This window comes from Equus przewalskii, chromosome 10, assembly GCF_037783145.1.
Source record: "Equus przewalskii isolate Varuska chromosome 10, EquPr2, whole genome shotgun sequence".
NCBI classification, from domain to species: Eukaryota; Metazoa; Chordata; class Mammalia; order Perissodactyla; family Equidae; genus Equus; species Equus przewalskii.
In genome coordinates, this window is record NC_091840.1 from 32,504,284 (window position 1) to 32,521,206 (window position 16,923).

General features: G+C 50.3%; 1 protein-coding gene across 2 annotated transcripts; it reads right to left on the reverse strand.

Moving 5' to 3' along the window:
• Positions 1-8,866, reverse strand: MPO (myeloperoxidase). Of its 2 annotated transcripts, none has more exons than XM_070560830.1 (14): positions 8,717-8,866; positions 8,522-8,599; positions 8,278-8,371; positions 7,781-7,956; positions 7,436-7,559; positions 7,198-7,327; positions 6,906-7,112; positions 5,743-6,061; positions 4,779-4,939; positions 3,373-3,628; positions 2,747-2,917; positions 1,751-1,988; positions 819-1,033; positions 1-99 (listed from the first exon to the last, which is right to left on the reverse strand). In XM_070560830.1, the coding sequence occupies exons 2-14, from the start codon at positions 8,595-8,597 to the stop codon at positions 92-94; spliced, it is 2,175 nt and encodes a 724-aa protein (XP_070416931.1). In that variant the 5' UTR covers positions 8,598-8,599; positions 8,717-8,866; the 3' UTR covers positions 1-91. The 2 variants fall into 2 exon arrangements, with proteins under 2 accessions (XP_070416931.1, XP_070416932.1); XM_070560831.1 differs by having other exon boundaries at positions 8,700-8,842.
• Positions 8,867-16,923: the final 8,057 nt, after the last annotated feature.

Below are 16,923 nucleotides of genomic sequence, written 5' to 3' on the forward strand. Positions count from 1 at the left end.
TAAAGATCCCCATAAGTGGCTCTTTATTATCATGAATGTCTGGTACAAACAAATGGTACAAAAGGGCCCGTGGGTCCCAGTTCCTCTCCAGTCAGGCTCCTGTGAATAAGCAAGAGAACAAGGTAAGAAAGCAAAAGGGGAGCCACAGACTGAGCCTGGCTCCACTGGGCCCATAACTCAACCATAAGGCACAGCCCAACCGCTAATGGCCGGTCCTCCAGAGGTCTCTGGTTCACCTCTGCTAAGTGGGACACTGTCAATGTGCAAGGGCCATGAGGCAGAAACGGTGCCCAACATTCTCTGTATGTTTCCCATGCCTAGCACAGTGCCCGGCAGATAGTAAGTGCTAATAAACAAAGAACTAGAGGATGCAAATGGGCCTTCTGAGGAGCCATGACAGCTGTTATTTACAAAGAAGAAAACTGAGGCTTAGTGAGGTTGAGTACTTTGTTCAAGGTCACACAGCTGGGAAGCTGCAGAGCCAGGATTTGAACCCAAGAAGTCTGGCTCCTAAGCTTGTGCTCCTCTCCAAGCCACTTTGCTGCCTTCCATGTGCTTAATACTCACATAAACAGCCACACACCATCACAGAAATGACACACATACACAGCACATGAAACACTACCCACGATCACAACGTACACATATGAAATGCAATTTATAAACATCACACACACACACAAATGAATATCTAGCCATTCGTTTTCTCAGCTGGCACCAGAACAAGGATGGGCTCGCCTAGGTAAGGGAGATCTCTGTGGTTCCAATTGGCCAGCCCAGGTGTGCCCAGCCTCCACCTCACCGCAGCACCCCCTTACCCAGCCTCCAGTCCCTCTCCCTCCAGGAAGACAGGTCCAATGTGGGCAGTGTACTGCAGTTGACAAAGTCCTGAGGGAATGTTTTGGACATGAAGATGTTGTTCTTGGACACGGTGGTGATGCCTGTGTTGTCACAGATGATGCGGGGCAAGGAGATCTTGGCCAGGGCCCGCTTCTGCTGCGTGCTGAACACTCCCTTGTTCTCCCACCAAAACCTGCATGGGAACACCCACGACATTGCCCTGAGGCTGTCCTGGGCTGGGATGGCACCAGCTGGCTTGAGCTGCTCCCCAGCTGCAGGGGCATCACAGCAGACAGCCACTGTACAGCATGGGAGAGCCCCAGGCCTCGGGCAGCCCAGGGGTTTTCAAACAAGGAGAGCCCCCCTCACAGTGCAGAGTAAAGCACGGCTGCCTGGCTCCCCCCATCCCAGTGGCCTCCGGGGCACCACTAATGCTAGACAGGGAGCTGGGCCCACACTCGCTCACAAAGTCCTGTGCCCTGGCCCGGGGCTGCATCCATGGGGGTGGAGAGAATCTTGGAGGTGGTTTTTAATTTGTCTACCCAGAGAGGGACACCATTTCCTAATTTTCCCAAAGGTACAATACAGGCTAGGTGAGAACTGGGTATGGTAGATGTCAAAACCACCATGAAATGACACTAGAAAAAAACATGGGAAAGCAAGGATGGGACAGTTCAATAGTGAAAGACGGTACCACGGCTGCACCATGAAACACAGAGAGGTTCAGGTCCCTCCTTGCTGCACCCCCAACAGATTCAGAGCACATTAGAGATGACCTTGAGTCTCCCCAGAACACACTGGAAAGTCACAGGTTCCTTCTAGCCCTTCATTTCATAGGAGGAACCCAAGAGGTTCAAGGATAGACCCACAGCCACACAACAGGCCTGGGCCGCTCGGCCTGCCTCCTCACCGATCACCATCGCGGAGCTTCCTGAACTGGGTCCCGATGAGGCAGGCAAGGAGCTTGCCCACGCGGCCTTTGGGCTCCAGGGGCTCGGCCACGCCTCCCATCCAGATGTCGATGTTGTCAGGCGTGCGATACTGCTCCATGAGCTTCCTCGCCAGGTCCATGTTCTTCATCACTGTGCCCAGCTCGCCCACCGTGCTGGGCTGCGGGAGCCCGCAGAAGCGCCTCCAGGCATTGTACCCTGCATGAGGGGAGGGGAGAAGTGGCTGTGGGTCGGTCCCAGAAAACCCACCTTCCCAACACACCAAGGCCACGTACAGAGGTACATGACGGGGAGGAGGACACAGGACCCTTGGCTCAGCCCAGAGGGACAGCTGGGCCTCTCCAGGACCCAATCTCTCCCCCTTGCCCTCCCACCCTAAGGCAAATTGCCATAACTCCTGCCAGGTCCAAGAATAGGGACATCTCACTGTCCCCCTCTGAAGATCTCAGAACTGTGAGGAGTGAAGTATATCTAGAAGTCTCAGCCACACCATCTGTCTGATAATGCAGGCACAGGTTTTAGGGTTAGGCTGATCTGAGTTCAAATTCCAGCTCTCACTGATTTGGCCGGATAACCTGGGCAGGTTTTGAATCTCTCTAAGCCTCAGTTTCCTCATCAGTAAAATGGAAGTGATAACACTCTCTTCCCTTCCGAGTTCATGTAAAATAAAGCGAAATGAAATGATGATGAACACAGATGCTCAGACTATGGCAGGGAGGGGACTTGTTATTATGATGATGCTTCAAGTTTGAGGGTTACAGCTACACGAAGGGGGCCAGGAGGAGCTGAAAATGGACCAGGCGGGCCCAGGAGAAGGGAGGGGCCTGACCTCAGACCACTTCCTAAGAGCAAGGTGCTGGGGTTGGGGGAAGCCCTGGGCAGCCAGGGGCACTGGAGAGGGCAGGGCCCTGGAGTGGGAGGTGGGGTAGTGGGGGGGCACTCCTGCAGCCCCTCACCTGGGAGGCCGTGGTCCCGGCTGCGCTGCATGTTCAGAGCAGGCAGGTCTAGCCCGATCCTCATGACCTGCTCAAACAACCTTTCCCGGAGCTCGTCCACCACAATTTGGTTCTGGCGATTTAGCTTGGCAGGGGTAGCCATGAGGCCTCGGAGGATGGGATCAATGCCACCTGCGGGCAAGAGGGGCAAGATTAGGGGAAGTATCTGGCTCAAGTATCAGAGCTCAGATTGGAGTCAGGGACAAGTCCAAGGTGGAGTAGAAGGGATTGCAGAAGAAGGCTGGGCACACGCAGCTCCTGGTGCCGAGGTGGCCCCCGTGGGCAGGTCCTCACCAGGGCATCGAGGTCTCGGAGCATTATGCCATTCAGACTTGCAAGGTTGGGATGCACCCAGCCCCTGGTCTCCTAGGTCACTGAGAGTCACAACACACAGGAAGGAGCCAGCTCCCTATGAGCCATCTCCACCCCATCTTTTATTATTAGATGTGGAAGAAGAGTCAGGTGAACTGAGACTGGAAAGCCAGACCAATCCCCGAAGATGGAAGAAAAGAGGATTTCTCCCACCCTAGCTCCCCGTGGCCAAGCCCCTCCCCACCCCACTCTTTGCTGACCTCGGTCCTGCTCACCTTCCAGTACTACCCGCCAGGTGGCAAAAAAGACCCTGCTGAGCGGAACCCGGGGGTTGGGCTGCATGGGCCGGTACTGATTGTCCAGGCGGAACATGAAGGGTTGGATGAGGGTGTGGCCATAGCGGAAGGCGTTGGTGAAGACGTTGGCGATACGAGGGTCCACTGAGTCATTGTAGGATCTGTACCTGGGCAGGTACTTCCTCATGGCCTCTGGCCCCAGCACCAGCGGCAGGTAGTCCCGGTAAGTGATGATCTAAAGAAAAGTCACTCAGAGTGGCCTCTCCACTCACCCCTCCCTGCAGATTCTCTACCTGCTCCTGGCTTGGGGGATCCTTCCTTTGTCTATGGCCAGGGATTTGCTTCCCACAGCACTGGATCTGTGTCTAACCGCATGTCACTGAGAGGCATAAACAGAGCTCTTCTGCTTGCTGGCTGTGTGACCTTGGGCCAGTTATTAACTTCTCTGAGCCCCAGTTCCTCAAATGTAAACTAAGGGTAATTATACTGCCCTCTGCCTTAGAGGATTAAATAACAAAGGGCTTTGTTAGTCGTTGCAATAGCTGCCTTGTCCTTGGGTTATTAATAGCTCATTTCTCCTACTAATTATAAGCTCCTTGAGGGTAAGGGTTGTATCTCATTTCTCTTGACATTTATTCAGTGCCCAGCAAGTGCCTGGCTCACAATAGGTTTCAATATATGTTTGTGGAAGGAGGAGAGAAAAGCAGGAAAGGGGCCACCCTACATGATTTCCCCCAGTGAAAGGAGAAGCGTGGAACAGTCTCACTCTAGATTCTAGACTCTGGAATTTCCTCTGAGGCTTAAATGAATCTCTCTTAAATTCTTAGTGTAAATCAGAAACTCACCCTCAGCCAATGCAACCCTTTTCCTGTCCAGAGTCTAGGAGTCTTAAAAAGGTGTATTTCTATCTGTGTTTATATCTTGGGGACAGGGTGGGGGTGCTGGAGCATCAAAAGTTGGGAGAGAGAACCAGGATCATTGCTCAGGGGTAAATAAGAATAAGGAGATCAGGGAGCTATGATAGAGCCAAAAACAAGAGGTGAGTGTGCAAAGGAGCGAGAGTGCCGAGGAGATGAAGGAAAGGAGAGGCAGTTACTGAACAGCTGCTATGCACCAGGCGCTTTAGACCCACCCACTCAATCCTCCCAATCCCATTCCTGATGGACAGGACAGAAGAAAGGGGAGCAAGCCTGAGGAGGGGATGGAAGGCAAGTAACCCTTGTCTGCCAGGTGTTTTCATATACGTCCTTTACTCCTTACAGCATCGCGGATGAAGAAACGGAGGGTTAATTTGCCCAAGGTCACACAGCTAGGATGTGGCAGAGGTACATTTGGATCCCAAGTCTGCCTGACCCCTGGCATCACCGAAACTCAGGACTGCCTACCTGGACCATGGCTCCCACGATCTTCCGGGCTTCCTGGTAGAGCCTCTCTCCATTCCAGCGAGGGTTCAGGCGCTTGAGCTGCGTGGCTAGACGATTGTGCTCCCGCAGAAAGAGCGTGTGCATGGAGGTGAGCTCAGGCATCTCACTCGAGCGGGTGTCCCCTTGGGAAAGCATAAGCTACTGTTATTCCTAAAACCTCCATCCCAGACAGGACTTTCTCCACTGACACTACCTCCCCAGCCAAGGCCTGAAATGCCTCCTACCCAAACCTTGTCTCCACCCATCTTTCCACGCCACACTCAGTGTATACCTCCTCTAGGAGGCCTCCCTTGATGCCCTAATCCACCAAAATAGCTTCTTCTGTTCAGGGGCACTGCTGGTCGGAGATGTTCATTCAATAGGCATCAGCTCTGACACATGACTTGCGACCGTCCCGTCCCTGAGACTGGGACTCCTTGATGACAAGGACCATGGCTTATGCCTTTGTGTATGGGACCCTCCCACCCAACACACACATAGACACATGGAGTTAATTAACCTAAATTTAAATGAAAATAGTCACATGTGGCTAGTGGCTACTGTATTGGATAATGTGGTTCTAGAGGGTGGGGGTGCCACATTGTTCTCTGTCCCTTTAGTTTCTTGTCCCTAGGGGGAATGCAACTCTCCTCTCTACCAGAGTCCAGAGGGAAAGAGAGAGACAGAGAAAGGGATGGACAGATGGACGGAGGCTCCTTGGCCATCCCTGAGTCTCCTAGGTTTGGGTTTTTGTTTTTTGTTGGTTTTGTTTTTTTGCCTGTCTGGCTCCATCCAACTTGTCACCAAGGCAACTGGATTAATATCCTGAAGTTGGTGAGATCAAAGTCTCTCTAAATGCAAACCCACCAGGTGCTCACAAACAGGCCCACTATGGCTCCAGCAGAGAGCACCCCCGTGCCATCCCAGGTCCCCACCCAGGACTGACCTGCCAGGAAGCAAGGGATGCGCACAGAGCGGTTGGTGAGGAGACAGGGGTCATCGTGCAGGGTGTCAAAGGGCAGCAGGGCCCGGCCCTTGTCACTGAATTGGGGGTTGATGGCCAGCAGCCCCAGCTGGTTGGTCAGGTTGCGCAGCTTCATGGCCACGGGGTCCTCGCTGCCGTACACCATGCTGGCGTCCACGAAAGAGGTGAGCGCGTTGATCTGGTTGCGGATAGTGATGTTGTTCTCTGTGCAGGCTGGGGAGGAGCGGAAGAAGGGGATACAGTCCCTTTGGTTCTGGATGCGGGGGTCATTGGGCGGGATCTGCAGCACAGAGAGAGACCGGGCTGGCTCACGGAGGGGAGGGACAGCGGGTAGGAGTGGCTCTCCACCTGTCCACCTGCTGAAGACCTTGGTACCGCCTCAGAAGCAGCCTGGAGTCCAGGAGCAGAAGGCGAGACCCAGACACCAAAAGGGGGGATTCCTCAGGACTTCTGGCCCCCTCAGCCTGCAGGGAGGCCTCTCAAGGCCCACAAGGGATTACTGCCTGAGTTCCCACCAGCAGAGCGCTCTGAGCTTCAGGGGTGATGACTTGAACACTGACTGGGCAATGCAGGGGTGGGGCGGGGGTGGGGCCCAGAGGTGGCCTGTCAGTCCACTGACCACCCCCCCACCCCCCCCTCCAACCTCCCTTTTCTCTCTCTGCCTCTCCTCTGTGTCTGCTCTTCCCCACTGTTCTCCAGATGTGGTCTCCACACTCTTAGTCCTCTTCCTTATCCCTTTCCTGGCCCCTGTCTGCCTCTTTCTCTCCCTCTCTCTGGGATTCTCCTTCCTTTCTCTCCTCTTCTCCCTACTCAGCATGTGCCTCAACCAACCAGTCCACTCTCAGCCCTGCTCCTACCCCACTACCCAGGCTCTGTGTTATGTGGGCCGCGAGGAGGTGCCCCTCTGTGGGGAGGAAGAAGGACTGAGCACCGGGCACCTACACACACATGTTTAAGGGACGGTGGGAAGGTCCTCAGCCGAGAGGAGGAGGGATGGGTGGGCAGGGCCAGCCTCACTCAGGAGCTGGGGAAGGAAACCTGGGCACAGAGGGAGGTGGCCACTTCCATGAACAGGCACCATTTCCCCACCAGGCAGGCAGCGGTGAGCGGGAAGAAGGGAGAACCTTGAGCGGGAAGCAGGGCGGCTGCTGCAGGCAGCTGGTCTCGCAGTTGACGCCAGTGATGAAGGAGACCCGGGCGGCTGGCTCAGGGCTCAAGTCGAGGTCGTGGTCGAGCAGTTGGCCCCACTGCATGAAAATGAGCGAGCGCTCCCGGTCCGGGGTCAGCTGCTCCGTGGGGAAGCGCACGATGGCGTTGGATACGGCGCGAGCCTGCGGGACACGGGGTGTCAGGGACCGTCTCGGGCCCCGCGCGGCATCGGGCCTGGCCTTGTCCCCTCTGCCGGCCAGTGCTCACCAGGGGGACTGGGAAACCGCTGCGATTGACCCCGGGCGTCCAGCCGAAGGGCAGCGAAAAGCCGTCCTCGTACTCGGCCGGCAGCCAGCGCGCAAAGGGGCGATTGGAGGCTCCCAGCGTGGGGCTGCGTCTGCAGGGGAGGACAGGGAGCTGACGCCAGGTGGCGCCGCGGGCCGGCCTGGGACCAGGGACTCCGCCCTGAGCCGCCCACCGAGGGGCCGCCCCCAACCGGCCACACCTGTTGTTGCACTGCCCGGTGATGGTGCGGTACTTGTCCTTCTTCGGGCACCTCACACCCACGTTCTGGTGGGCGCAGCCGCTCGACTTGGACAGCAGATTCAGCTGGGCGGGTGTCAGCACGTCTGAAGGGCGGGTGAAAGAGGGTTGTGGGAGCTGAGACCCCATTTCCCATCCTAGACTTGGGAGCCTTGGTTGGGGGAGCAGTCTGAGGACAAAGGGGGGGCGCTAGGATGCCCCTGAGACTCCCCAGAAGGAGGAGTTGGGGGGATCGCTGCCAGGTGGCTGGAGTCACTAGGAGGGTCATTAGTGGAGCTGGGGGCTGGGGTTGTAGGGGCAAGAGTACCAGTGACGTTGAAGGGCCCTGACCACAGGGACCGCAGCTTCCTCTCCAGCAGGCCTAGGGCCACGTGCAGGTAGTCAGCAGCCCTCACAGCTGTCCTGGTGGCTGCCACTGGCTGCTTGAAGTAAGACAGGAGTTCCATGGGGCTGGCTGAGCCACTGCGAAGCCGCTGCTTGATGCTAAATTTGGAGAAGAGTGAGGGCCAGAGAAGACAGGCAGAGACACTCAGCAGAGCCCCAGCCCAGGGGATGGACACGCAGGACAGTGTAGATAGACCCACAGACCGGAAGAAGGTTTCTCTTTATAAACAGGGTATGGACCTAGTCATCCAGACAGAGGTAAGGCCACGAGAGGGCTGGTTTTGAAGATGTCCTCACACCCAAAGACAAAGACTGACAGCCAGAGGGCCCCACCACCACCTGCAAACTCTCCATGCCTGTTCCTTTTCTGAAAGGCTTGGGACGGCCTTGCCCAGAGCTAGGCAGTGCCCAGCACCTCACCTTTCCCGCCGCTCCTTGTAGGCCTTGTCCACCAGCCGCTTGGCCTCCTCCATGCAAGTCAGCACTACGGAGGTGTCCACCTCCCCCAGGACAGCTGCCCAGAATAGAGGTCACAAGGTCAGGAAGGAGCCCAAAGCCCCTGATCAGGCCCCAGAGCCAGAGTGGGACGCGTTGAGGGAAGGAATCCCTGGGTTGGAGAATCATCCCCAACACACCACCTTTTCCCTTCTTTCTGAACTGTTACCTGGAGTGGTGCCCTCGGAGGGCTGGGGCACGGCCACAATGGCCAGGAGCCCTGCTAGGGCCAGGAGCAGCTTCATCTCTGCAACAAGACCGCAGGTGCAGTAAGTGTCCAAAGCCCACAGTGCATTTGGGAGAAGAAAGCCCCACCCTCCCTCTCCTCCTGGGCTCCTCACTCCCACCTTGAGCCCAGTCCCACCTCCGTGGGTCCTGCCTACAGACAGAGTCCAGGCCTCCTGAGGGAAGGGTCCACAGTGCCCCTTCTTCGCTAGCTTCAGTCACTCAGCCCACACGACCCCACCTCCGGAGTGCACCCAGCATGGGCAGCGCCCCTCGGCTGGATCTAGGCTTTTATGTCCTCCAAGCTGGGGGAGGCGTGGGGCGGATGAGGCCCGCCCCTGGAGACTGAACTCTCCTCCCCCGCTGGGGCTGGGGTGCACAGAAAGAGGTCCTTAATGTGGAAGAGATGGGCAGAAAAGCAGGGACCAGAACTATCTCCAGCCTTTGAACTTAGCACCCCCACCCCAGAGTTCCTCAGCTCCCACTGTGTGCCTAGACCAGTGCTTTCCCCAGAGGGTACAGACAGCTAACCCCCCTGCACAGTTCGGTTAAACTGAGCATCCAGGCTTCCTTTGAAAGGGGCAAAAGTCAGGAGCCAACACCCTAAGGAGCTGTGGAAAATTGAGTCACCCCAGAGGAGGAGGGAAGGTGAGGGGGGCACCTGGAGTGATGATGATCCAGTCAGCCCCAAAAGGCTGCCCCCACCCCCAACAGTAACCTGGTCCCTGCAGCCAACCTTAGTGGGCAGCCCCTCATTTTTGGTGAGGGTTAAAGGGACAGGAAATCTGACTGGAGACGGTTGGCTTCACAGGAAAGAAGACCCTGGAGACTGCGGGCTTAGGACCAAGGTAACTTCCTCTATCCCCCTCCCCCTCCCCTTTCTTCTTGGTTTTTGGTAGAGGGCTGTCTCCAACACCCCCACCCTCTGCTCCCGGATTTCAGGAACCAGGAGAAAGCAGAACTGCTTGTGGTTAGTGGTCAGTTGGGTGACGCAGCCCAGGGTCTCTCTGGGACAAGGTCAGTGCAGTTTAGGAGGATTGGGGTTGAACTTTAGGATCTTTCTGAAATAGAAGACGGGAAGTTTCTCCTCTGAAGAAGTCTGGCAAAGGGCTGCCATTCTGTGGCAGGAAAAGTTCTCTATGACTAATGACTGTGTTTGTCCACCTCCCTGGGCTCTTGTCAGGCTGGGCTCCCATGTCTTGTTTTGTCTAGCCACACCTCCTACTCCAGCCACCTGCCTGCCCTCACTCTTGTCTTCTATGCCCAAACCATCTTGGCCAAAGAACAAGCGACAGCGATACACCGAGAATACCTTCCCAATGTGCCCAGAGATCCTGTCACCCTCTGGGAAGTGGACCCCCGGGTCCATAAGAGAAGGCTGTTCTTCCAGCCTTGCTCTGCCAGTTCCTAGCTATGTGTGAACTTGGAAAAGTGGCTCTTTGTGAATCAGGTTCTAGAATTTTATAGACTTTTGAAAATACATTTTTAATCCTATAAGTAGTATATTTCTATTCATGAAAAGTCAGAGAACACAAGCAAAAATAAAAATAAATCAAAATTGCTTAGAATCAAGTGAGGTTGTGGGTAATTTTCTTTTTCTTTCCAGATTTGTCATTGTTTTGCACATAAATAAGAAGCAGGAAGGAAAATAATTTCGCGTAATCCTACCATTCACCAATAACACCACTTAATAGTTTGCTATCCTATGTGTAGATATAAGATGTATTGTAAACAGTGATAAGAACCTACTCTAAATATTGTTTTACAACCTATTTTTAGTACTTAAAAATTTAGCCTGGACATCTTTCTATGTCAATAAATACAGATTTACTTCACTTTTATGTCTGCATAATATTTTGTATGGAGTGCTGTGATTTATTTCCGAATCCTCTCTCGTTAGATTCTTGGGTTGTTTCCAGTTTTCGCTATTAGAGGCAGTACTAGGATCAGCATCTGTGGAGTTAAATCTCCAGTCAGATCGTCAATCATTTCTTTAGGCAAGAAGACCTAGAAGCAAAATTGCTGCATATTTGGTTATCCACATTTTTAAGGCTTTTTAAAAAAATTGTCAAGGGGCCTCATGAAGATTGCGCGTCACCCTCCCGTTAGCCATGCCTAGGAGCACCTGTTCCCCATCGCTCTCATCAACTCTGACAATTATTGTCCTTTTACACTTTTAGGGGAATTGTTGACGCTCAAGAGGGAAGAGACATTTCATACAAGCCCCTCATAGCACAGATGAGAAAGACAGAGCCCAGGGGAGGAAATGACTTTGCCAAGGGCAACAGTGTGGCACAGTTCAGAATAATCTAGCTATCAGGTGCCAGGTGCTGTGCTGGCCACTGGGCATCCTCCACTGAGCAAAGTGCAGGCCTTGTTCTCAAGAATCGCACAGGAGGACGCAGAAAGGCAAACCAATGTTATCCAAAGAACCTTGTGCAGGGTTCTTTGGGAGCATGAAAGAGGAGCAGTTAGACCAACTGGGGGCACCTAGGAAGGCTTTCTTGAGGAGCTGGTGCTTGAGACCATCTTGAAGAATGTTTAGAAGTTGACCAAGTAGACAAGGGAGGAAGAACATTCTGGGCCCAGAGAATGACATAGCAAAGGCCTTGACACAAGTGGGCTTCCTTCAGACAGTTCCAATGTGGGGCAAGGGTGGGGCAGGATGAGGCTAGTAGGGCAGGCAGAGGCCCAGGACCAACACCCTTGCTGACCTACTGAGAAGTTCTTGTCCTGAAGGCTCCGGGGAGCCATGAAGGCTGTGAAGTGCATGGTCGGAGTTGCATGTTAGAAAGCAGCAGCAGAGTGGAGGGGGGCACTGGGCAGGGCAGGCCCAGAGGCGGAGAGCCAGGCCAGTGGCTTTGCAATGATTCACAGGTGTCGAAAGGCCTGCCCTGATTGCTCATGGGTGGCGACAAGGCAATAATTCTTTGAAAAACTAAAGCCTTCTCAAAGAATGGCAGGAAAATGCCCTTCACTCTCCACCCACGTAGAGATGGGAGAATTCTCAAGATGTGTAATCCGCAAACCACCTGCCTTTGGCTCCGGGCTGGGGCTCTGGGCCTGCATTTGTGTATAGGGGCTTGAGATGCTCTGTGACTTTATGATGTTTCCAACCCAATAACAGGGATCCCTGCAGGTCTGCCCGGTCTGTGCCTCTGTTGATCCTTCCTCTAGTCCCTATTTCTCTGGCCCAGGTGTATTTGAGGCTCACAGGGACTCTCAGCAGGCAGAGTAACCAGAAGGAGAAAATGTCTGCCTGAGGAGCTATTCCAAACAAGCCTTGTGCCAGAAATTACCCCTTAGCTCCCCATCGTGGGGGTGGCCTCTGGAGGGCAGTGCTGAAACTGCTGCATCTCAAGACTATAGTCCTTTGAGGGAGTCCCCACCCACCCCCACACACCCTGCCCTCCCTTCTCCTCACTTACTTTTCCCAAACGTCCCCACCTGCAGGGTGAACTCCAACTGCCTGTGGGATAACGGGCCCTCTCTGCTGCTGCTTGCAAAACAGCTTGTTCTTTCTTAATGCCGTTTAGGAAACAATTCAGTTGGGATTACAGGCAGATTTCCTGTCTGTGTGGGGTTGGAGAGAAGGAGGCCATGGAAGCTGGGGAGGGGGCGGAGGGGGACAATGACTCCTCAGACAGACTTAAGTGCACCTAGTCCAAAGACCTCTCTCCTTACAATTTTAAAAATTAATTTTGGTTTATACAGGTAATACCTGGATATATTTTGAATAAAATTATCAGGTTAAAGCTCCCCTTTGATTAGGGTATTACACCATCTCCAATTCCTGTCCCCTTCCTCCACCCCTTAGACGTAAACACTCTAGTCATTCTTGTTTGTCCTTCCAAACCTTTCACTTTATGCTCATACATATATATGGATCTGTGGGACATATTCTTCTTTCTTTATTTTTCCATAAATAACATCACATTATACATATTGTTCGGCAACGTGTTTCTCTCACTCAACGAAACATTGCACAAATCTATCATGTGCTACTGAGAGAACAATCTCACTTTTTTAACTGTTACATAGTGTTCCTTCATTGAGCTATACTGCCATTACACGGCCATTTCTCCAGTGATGGAAGTAGACGTTTTCTATTTTTTCATTATGAAAACAGTGCAGCAAGAGGCCTCTTCGTACATACACACACATGTTCTCCAGGGTTAAGGTTGAGAAGCGGGCCACAGGTTTTGTGCATTTAAAATTTTTAATAGATATTGCCAAACTGTCCTCCAAACTTTGTAAAATTCCCATGAGCAAAGATTGGAGTCATGTTATTGGGTCAATTTTTAATTCTTTAATTAATAGTGAGACTGAGCATCTTTTTATTTTTATTACCCCTTCTGTAAATTTCCTGCATTTGGTTTTCTCCATTTTTCTATTGGATTGTGACACTTTTATTGATTTGTAGAAGTTATTATATATTCTGGATACACATTAATCCTTCAGCTGTTATGTATGTTGCTGATATTTTTTTCCAATCTGTCATTTTTCATTTATGTTTCTTATAGTATCTTAATTTTAGAAGTGGTCAAATTTATCAATATTTTCCTTTAAGAATTTGCTTTTCAGACTTGTTCAGGAGCATCTTCCTTTCTTCAAGATCATACACATATTCTCCTATATAATCTTCTAATACCTTAATTCTTTGATTTTTCATATTTAGTTCACTAAAGCATCTGGAATTTTTGTGTGTGAATAGTATAAGGTGGGGAGTTACCTTTATTTTTTTCCAAATGGATAACCAGATGTCCCAACACCTTTAGTTGAATAATCTGTCATTTCTCCACTGAATTGAGATACTACTTTTATTGTTTACCATAAATGTGTGTATATTTCTAGATTATTCTATTCTACTGATCTACTGATCTGTTTATCAATTCCTATGTCAATACCTCATCTCTGCAATTACCATAACTTTCTAATATGTTTTGATTTCTGGTGAGATAAATTCTCCTTCCTCATTTTTCTTTTGCAAAAGAATCTTCAACACTGTAATATATTTACTCTTTCTTATGAATTTTCGAAAGTCTAATTCCATGAGAAAACCTATTGAGATTCTTATTGTTATTGTACTCAATTCAATTTATAAATTTGGACATTTTTAACTCACCATTCTAGAACAGTTGCACACTCTATTTAATGAAGATGATAAAATTTTTTAAAAGAGTGAATATTTAAGCTTTTGTTAGTTCCAAATAATGGTTTCCAAATTTCTTTAGGGTAGTATTGTAAAGATAAAGACAAGTTAAATTACATGTTTAAACAAATGTTTAATGGTTGTTCAGGTTGTTCCCTTTATATTTGTGGTTATTGGTGGGGGTGGGGAGGGTAGAAGCTTTCATGAGACAGAGTTCTACAAAAAAACATAAAAATAAGCACTAAACTCAAAGTAAAAGAATTCAATATCACCTTTACTAATCAGATTAGTTAAAATTTTAAAGAACTATAAAGCCACTGCCAGACTGCATGTGAAAAAATAAGTGTAGACTGGCCCCACACCATGGGATGGCAATGTCAGTCAAAATCCAAAATGTACATCTGCTCTGACTCAACAATTCTCCTTCCAGGAGGGAATTTATGCCTCAGATGCATTCTTAGGAAAGCATAAAGATATCTGCACAAGGGTGTTCATTTCAGCCTCGTTTTGCCACAATCAAAAGACAAGAAACGAGCCAAACGTCAGCCAAACGTCCTTCAAAAAAATTTTGCCACATTTTGGTACATCCACATAATGGTGTTTTATGAAGCCTTTAAAACTAATGAGTGGGATCTATACATAGCAATATACAAAAATATGTCGCTAAAAGAAAAGAGAGAGAAAACACTGTATACAGCATGTTGCAATTCATGCAAAATACACAGACATGCACATATACATGCACATGTATGCATGCGCACCCACGTGTATTTAAATAGTAGGCATAGAAAATTCTGGGAGCAGGCACAGAAGCCTATTAACGGTGGCTACCTTTGGGTAATGGAAATGAAAGAACTGAGGAGGCTTTTACTTTATAATCAATGCCCCTCTGAAAGTTTTACCAGGGAAATATAATAATTTTATCACGAAAGAATAATCTGTCCCTCGACCTCAACCCTCCAAAGTAGCAAATTTTGATTTGTTTCGCATAATCAACGGTTTGGGATTACTGTTACCTTGGTTTCTTAGTATGAAGCCAAACACTATCAAAGATTGAGATGAGAGTACGTGGTATTCGAGAGTGAGCCTTTCCCCTGTGAGAGGCTTCAATCATGTGACTGATAAGTATAGAATTCAAGTTCAGATTTCTTTCTCTTTAGCACTTGGAAGATACTGCTCCATTATCTTTACGCATCTAGTATTGCTGTGAAGTTCTCTGTTACAAGTAGACTTCCAGTTCCTGAAACTAACCCCTATTTCAGGCAAAGCAGAATTAACATGGGATGCAGGATCCATCAGCCAAACCTGAACGCGGAGATGTCACAGAAGTGAAACACGGAAGTAAAATTGTTGGAGAGCAGAAAATAACAAGAGTTGTGGGAAACTCCGAGGGAGACAGGAGAGGCTGGGACCTGGAGAGGGGAACACAGAATAAGAGGGGACGAGGGCAGGGCCAGGCGTCTCCAGCAGGGGATGGGCTAAAGAGAGCTTTCTAGTCATGCCCTCTTCTCTGCACCATGTTGCCCTCATCAGATCAGTGGCTCTCCTGTAGCAAATGCAAGGCAGGAAAATGGCCCCTCAAGGCCAGCAGAAGTTTGGAGGGAGGGGGGTGACAGAGTGGTGCTGGATGCCAGTCAGGTTAGGGAGTGGAAAGAACAGGTCCTTTTCTCTGCCCCGAGGATGAGAGTATGATGGCCTAAGGGGAAGTTGTTGCCTTGACGGAGGTACATGGAGATTCTGTAATGGGTAAGGTCCCCCACTTGAGGATAGGGAAGAAATCGAAAACGGATGAGCCCAGACTATAACCCCAGAGACTCACCACTCTAGAGTCTCCCACCACAGCCACCACCCCCTTATCTCCACCCTGGACACACTACTCAAACCAAACAAGAGGAGTACATGCAAGGGAAGGCTTTCATCCTCCTCCCGGCTCACGACCAAATGGAACTTATCCCAGGAAAGTAGGCTTGGTTTAACACTCAAAAATCGATCAACGAAATTTGCCATAACTAAGAAAGAAAAACCATATGATCTCTCAGTAGATGCAAAAAGATCACTGGAAAAAATCCAACATCCACTACTGATTACAAAAATAAAAAATAAACCTCTCTGCAAACCAAGAATAGAACTTCCTCAAACCTGAAGAAGGGTTTCTATGAAAAAACACGCCACTAACATCATCCCTCATGGTGAAAGACTGAAGGCTTTCTCCCTAAGACCAGGAACCAAGCACGTGCATCCGCTCCAGTTGTTTCTATTTACCACCGTCCTGGAGGCTCTATCCAGGGCAGTGAGGCAAGAAAAAGAAATTAAAGGCATCAACATGTAAAGGAAGAAGTAAAACTGTCTTTGTTTATATACAATATGATCACATATGTAGAAAATTCTAAGGAATCTACCCAAAAAACTAGCAGAACTAATAAGTGAGTTTGGTAAGGTTTCAGAATACAAGGGCAAATACAAAAATCAGTTGTGTTTCTACATCCTAACAACAAAGAATCAGAAATTGAAGTGTAAAATAACTATTCCACTTATAATGGCATCAAAAATATGAAAGAGCTAGGGATAAATCTGATAAATCTGACAAAAAGGAAGATCTGTACTGAAAACTACAAAATCTTGGTAAGAGAAATGAAAGACCTAAATAAATGGAGATACTTTGTTCAGAGGTCAGAAGACTCAACACTGTTCAAATGTCCGTTCTTCCCAAATTGTCTGTCTGTTGAGTCTTAACTGTGTCCTTGCCTTAGTCCCTGAGAGGCCCTGCGAGACCGCTGGGTGGGTGCTGCTGCTGACTCGGAGAGTTTCCACGAGACGGAGGGGACACTTACGCTGCAGTTTGGTGGCTTTTCTCCTGGGCAGTGATGCTCCTTGTTTCTGCCAGGTGTCACCCGTCACCTAAAGTACTGCCTGGTCCCTGATCCAAGCTGCCACTCCCACTGTTCCCCTCTAAAGGCAGACATCCTCACCTTTGCCCCTTGGCCCACAGGGAGAAGGAGAAGGTGCAGTGGTCAACTGAGGCCATTGCTCCCCACATGGAACCTCAACTAATCACACTGTCAGTAGCCCCTGTGGCCTCTTCTGCTCTGTTTGTGCCACCTCTAGGCATGGAGCAACGTGCAGAACACTCCCACACGCACCCTGCTTTGAGGTTTCTGAGTATGATCTCCCATCTGTCTTTTCTGGAATCCTGC

What these genes read in the sequence shown, in the direction of transcription:
- MPO (XM_070560830.1), bottom strand. Translation starts at nt 8,597, where the DNA reads ATGAAGCTGCTCCTGGCCCTAGCAGGGCTCCTGGCCATTGTGGCCGTG. An exon ending in ACCGGGCAGTGCAACAACAG is followed by an intron (nt 7,328 to 7,435) that starts GTGTGGCCGGTT and finishes CCTCCCCTGCAG; the next exon opens with ACGCAGCCCCACGCTGGGAG. An exon ending in CCGGGACCACGGCCTCCCAG is followed by an intron (nt 1,989 to 2,746) that starts GTGAGGGGCTGC and finishes CCCCTCATGCAG; the next exon opens with GGTACAATGCCTGGAGGCGC.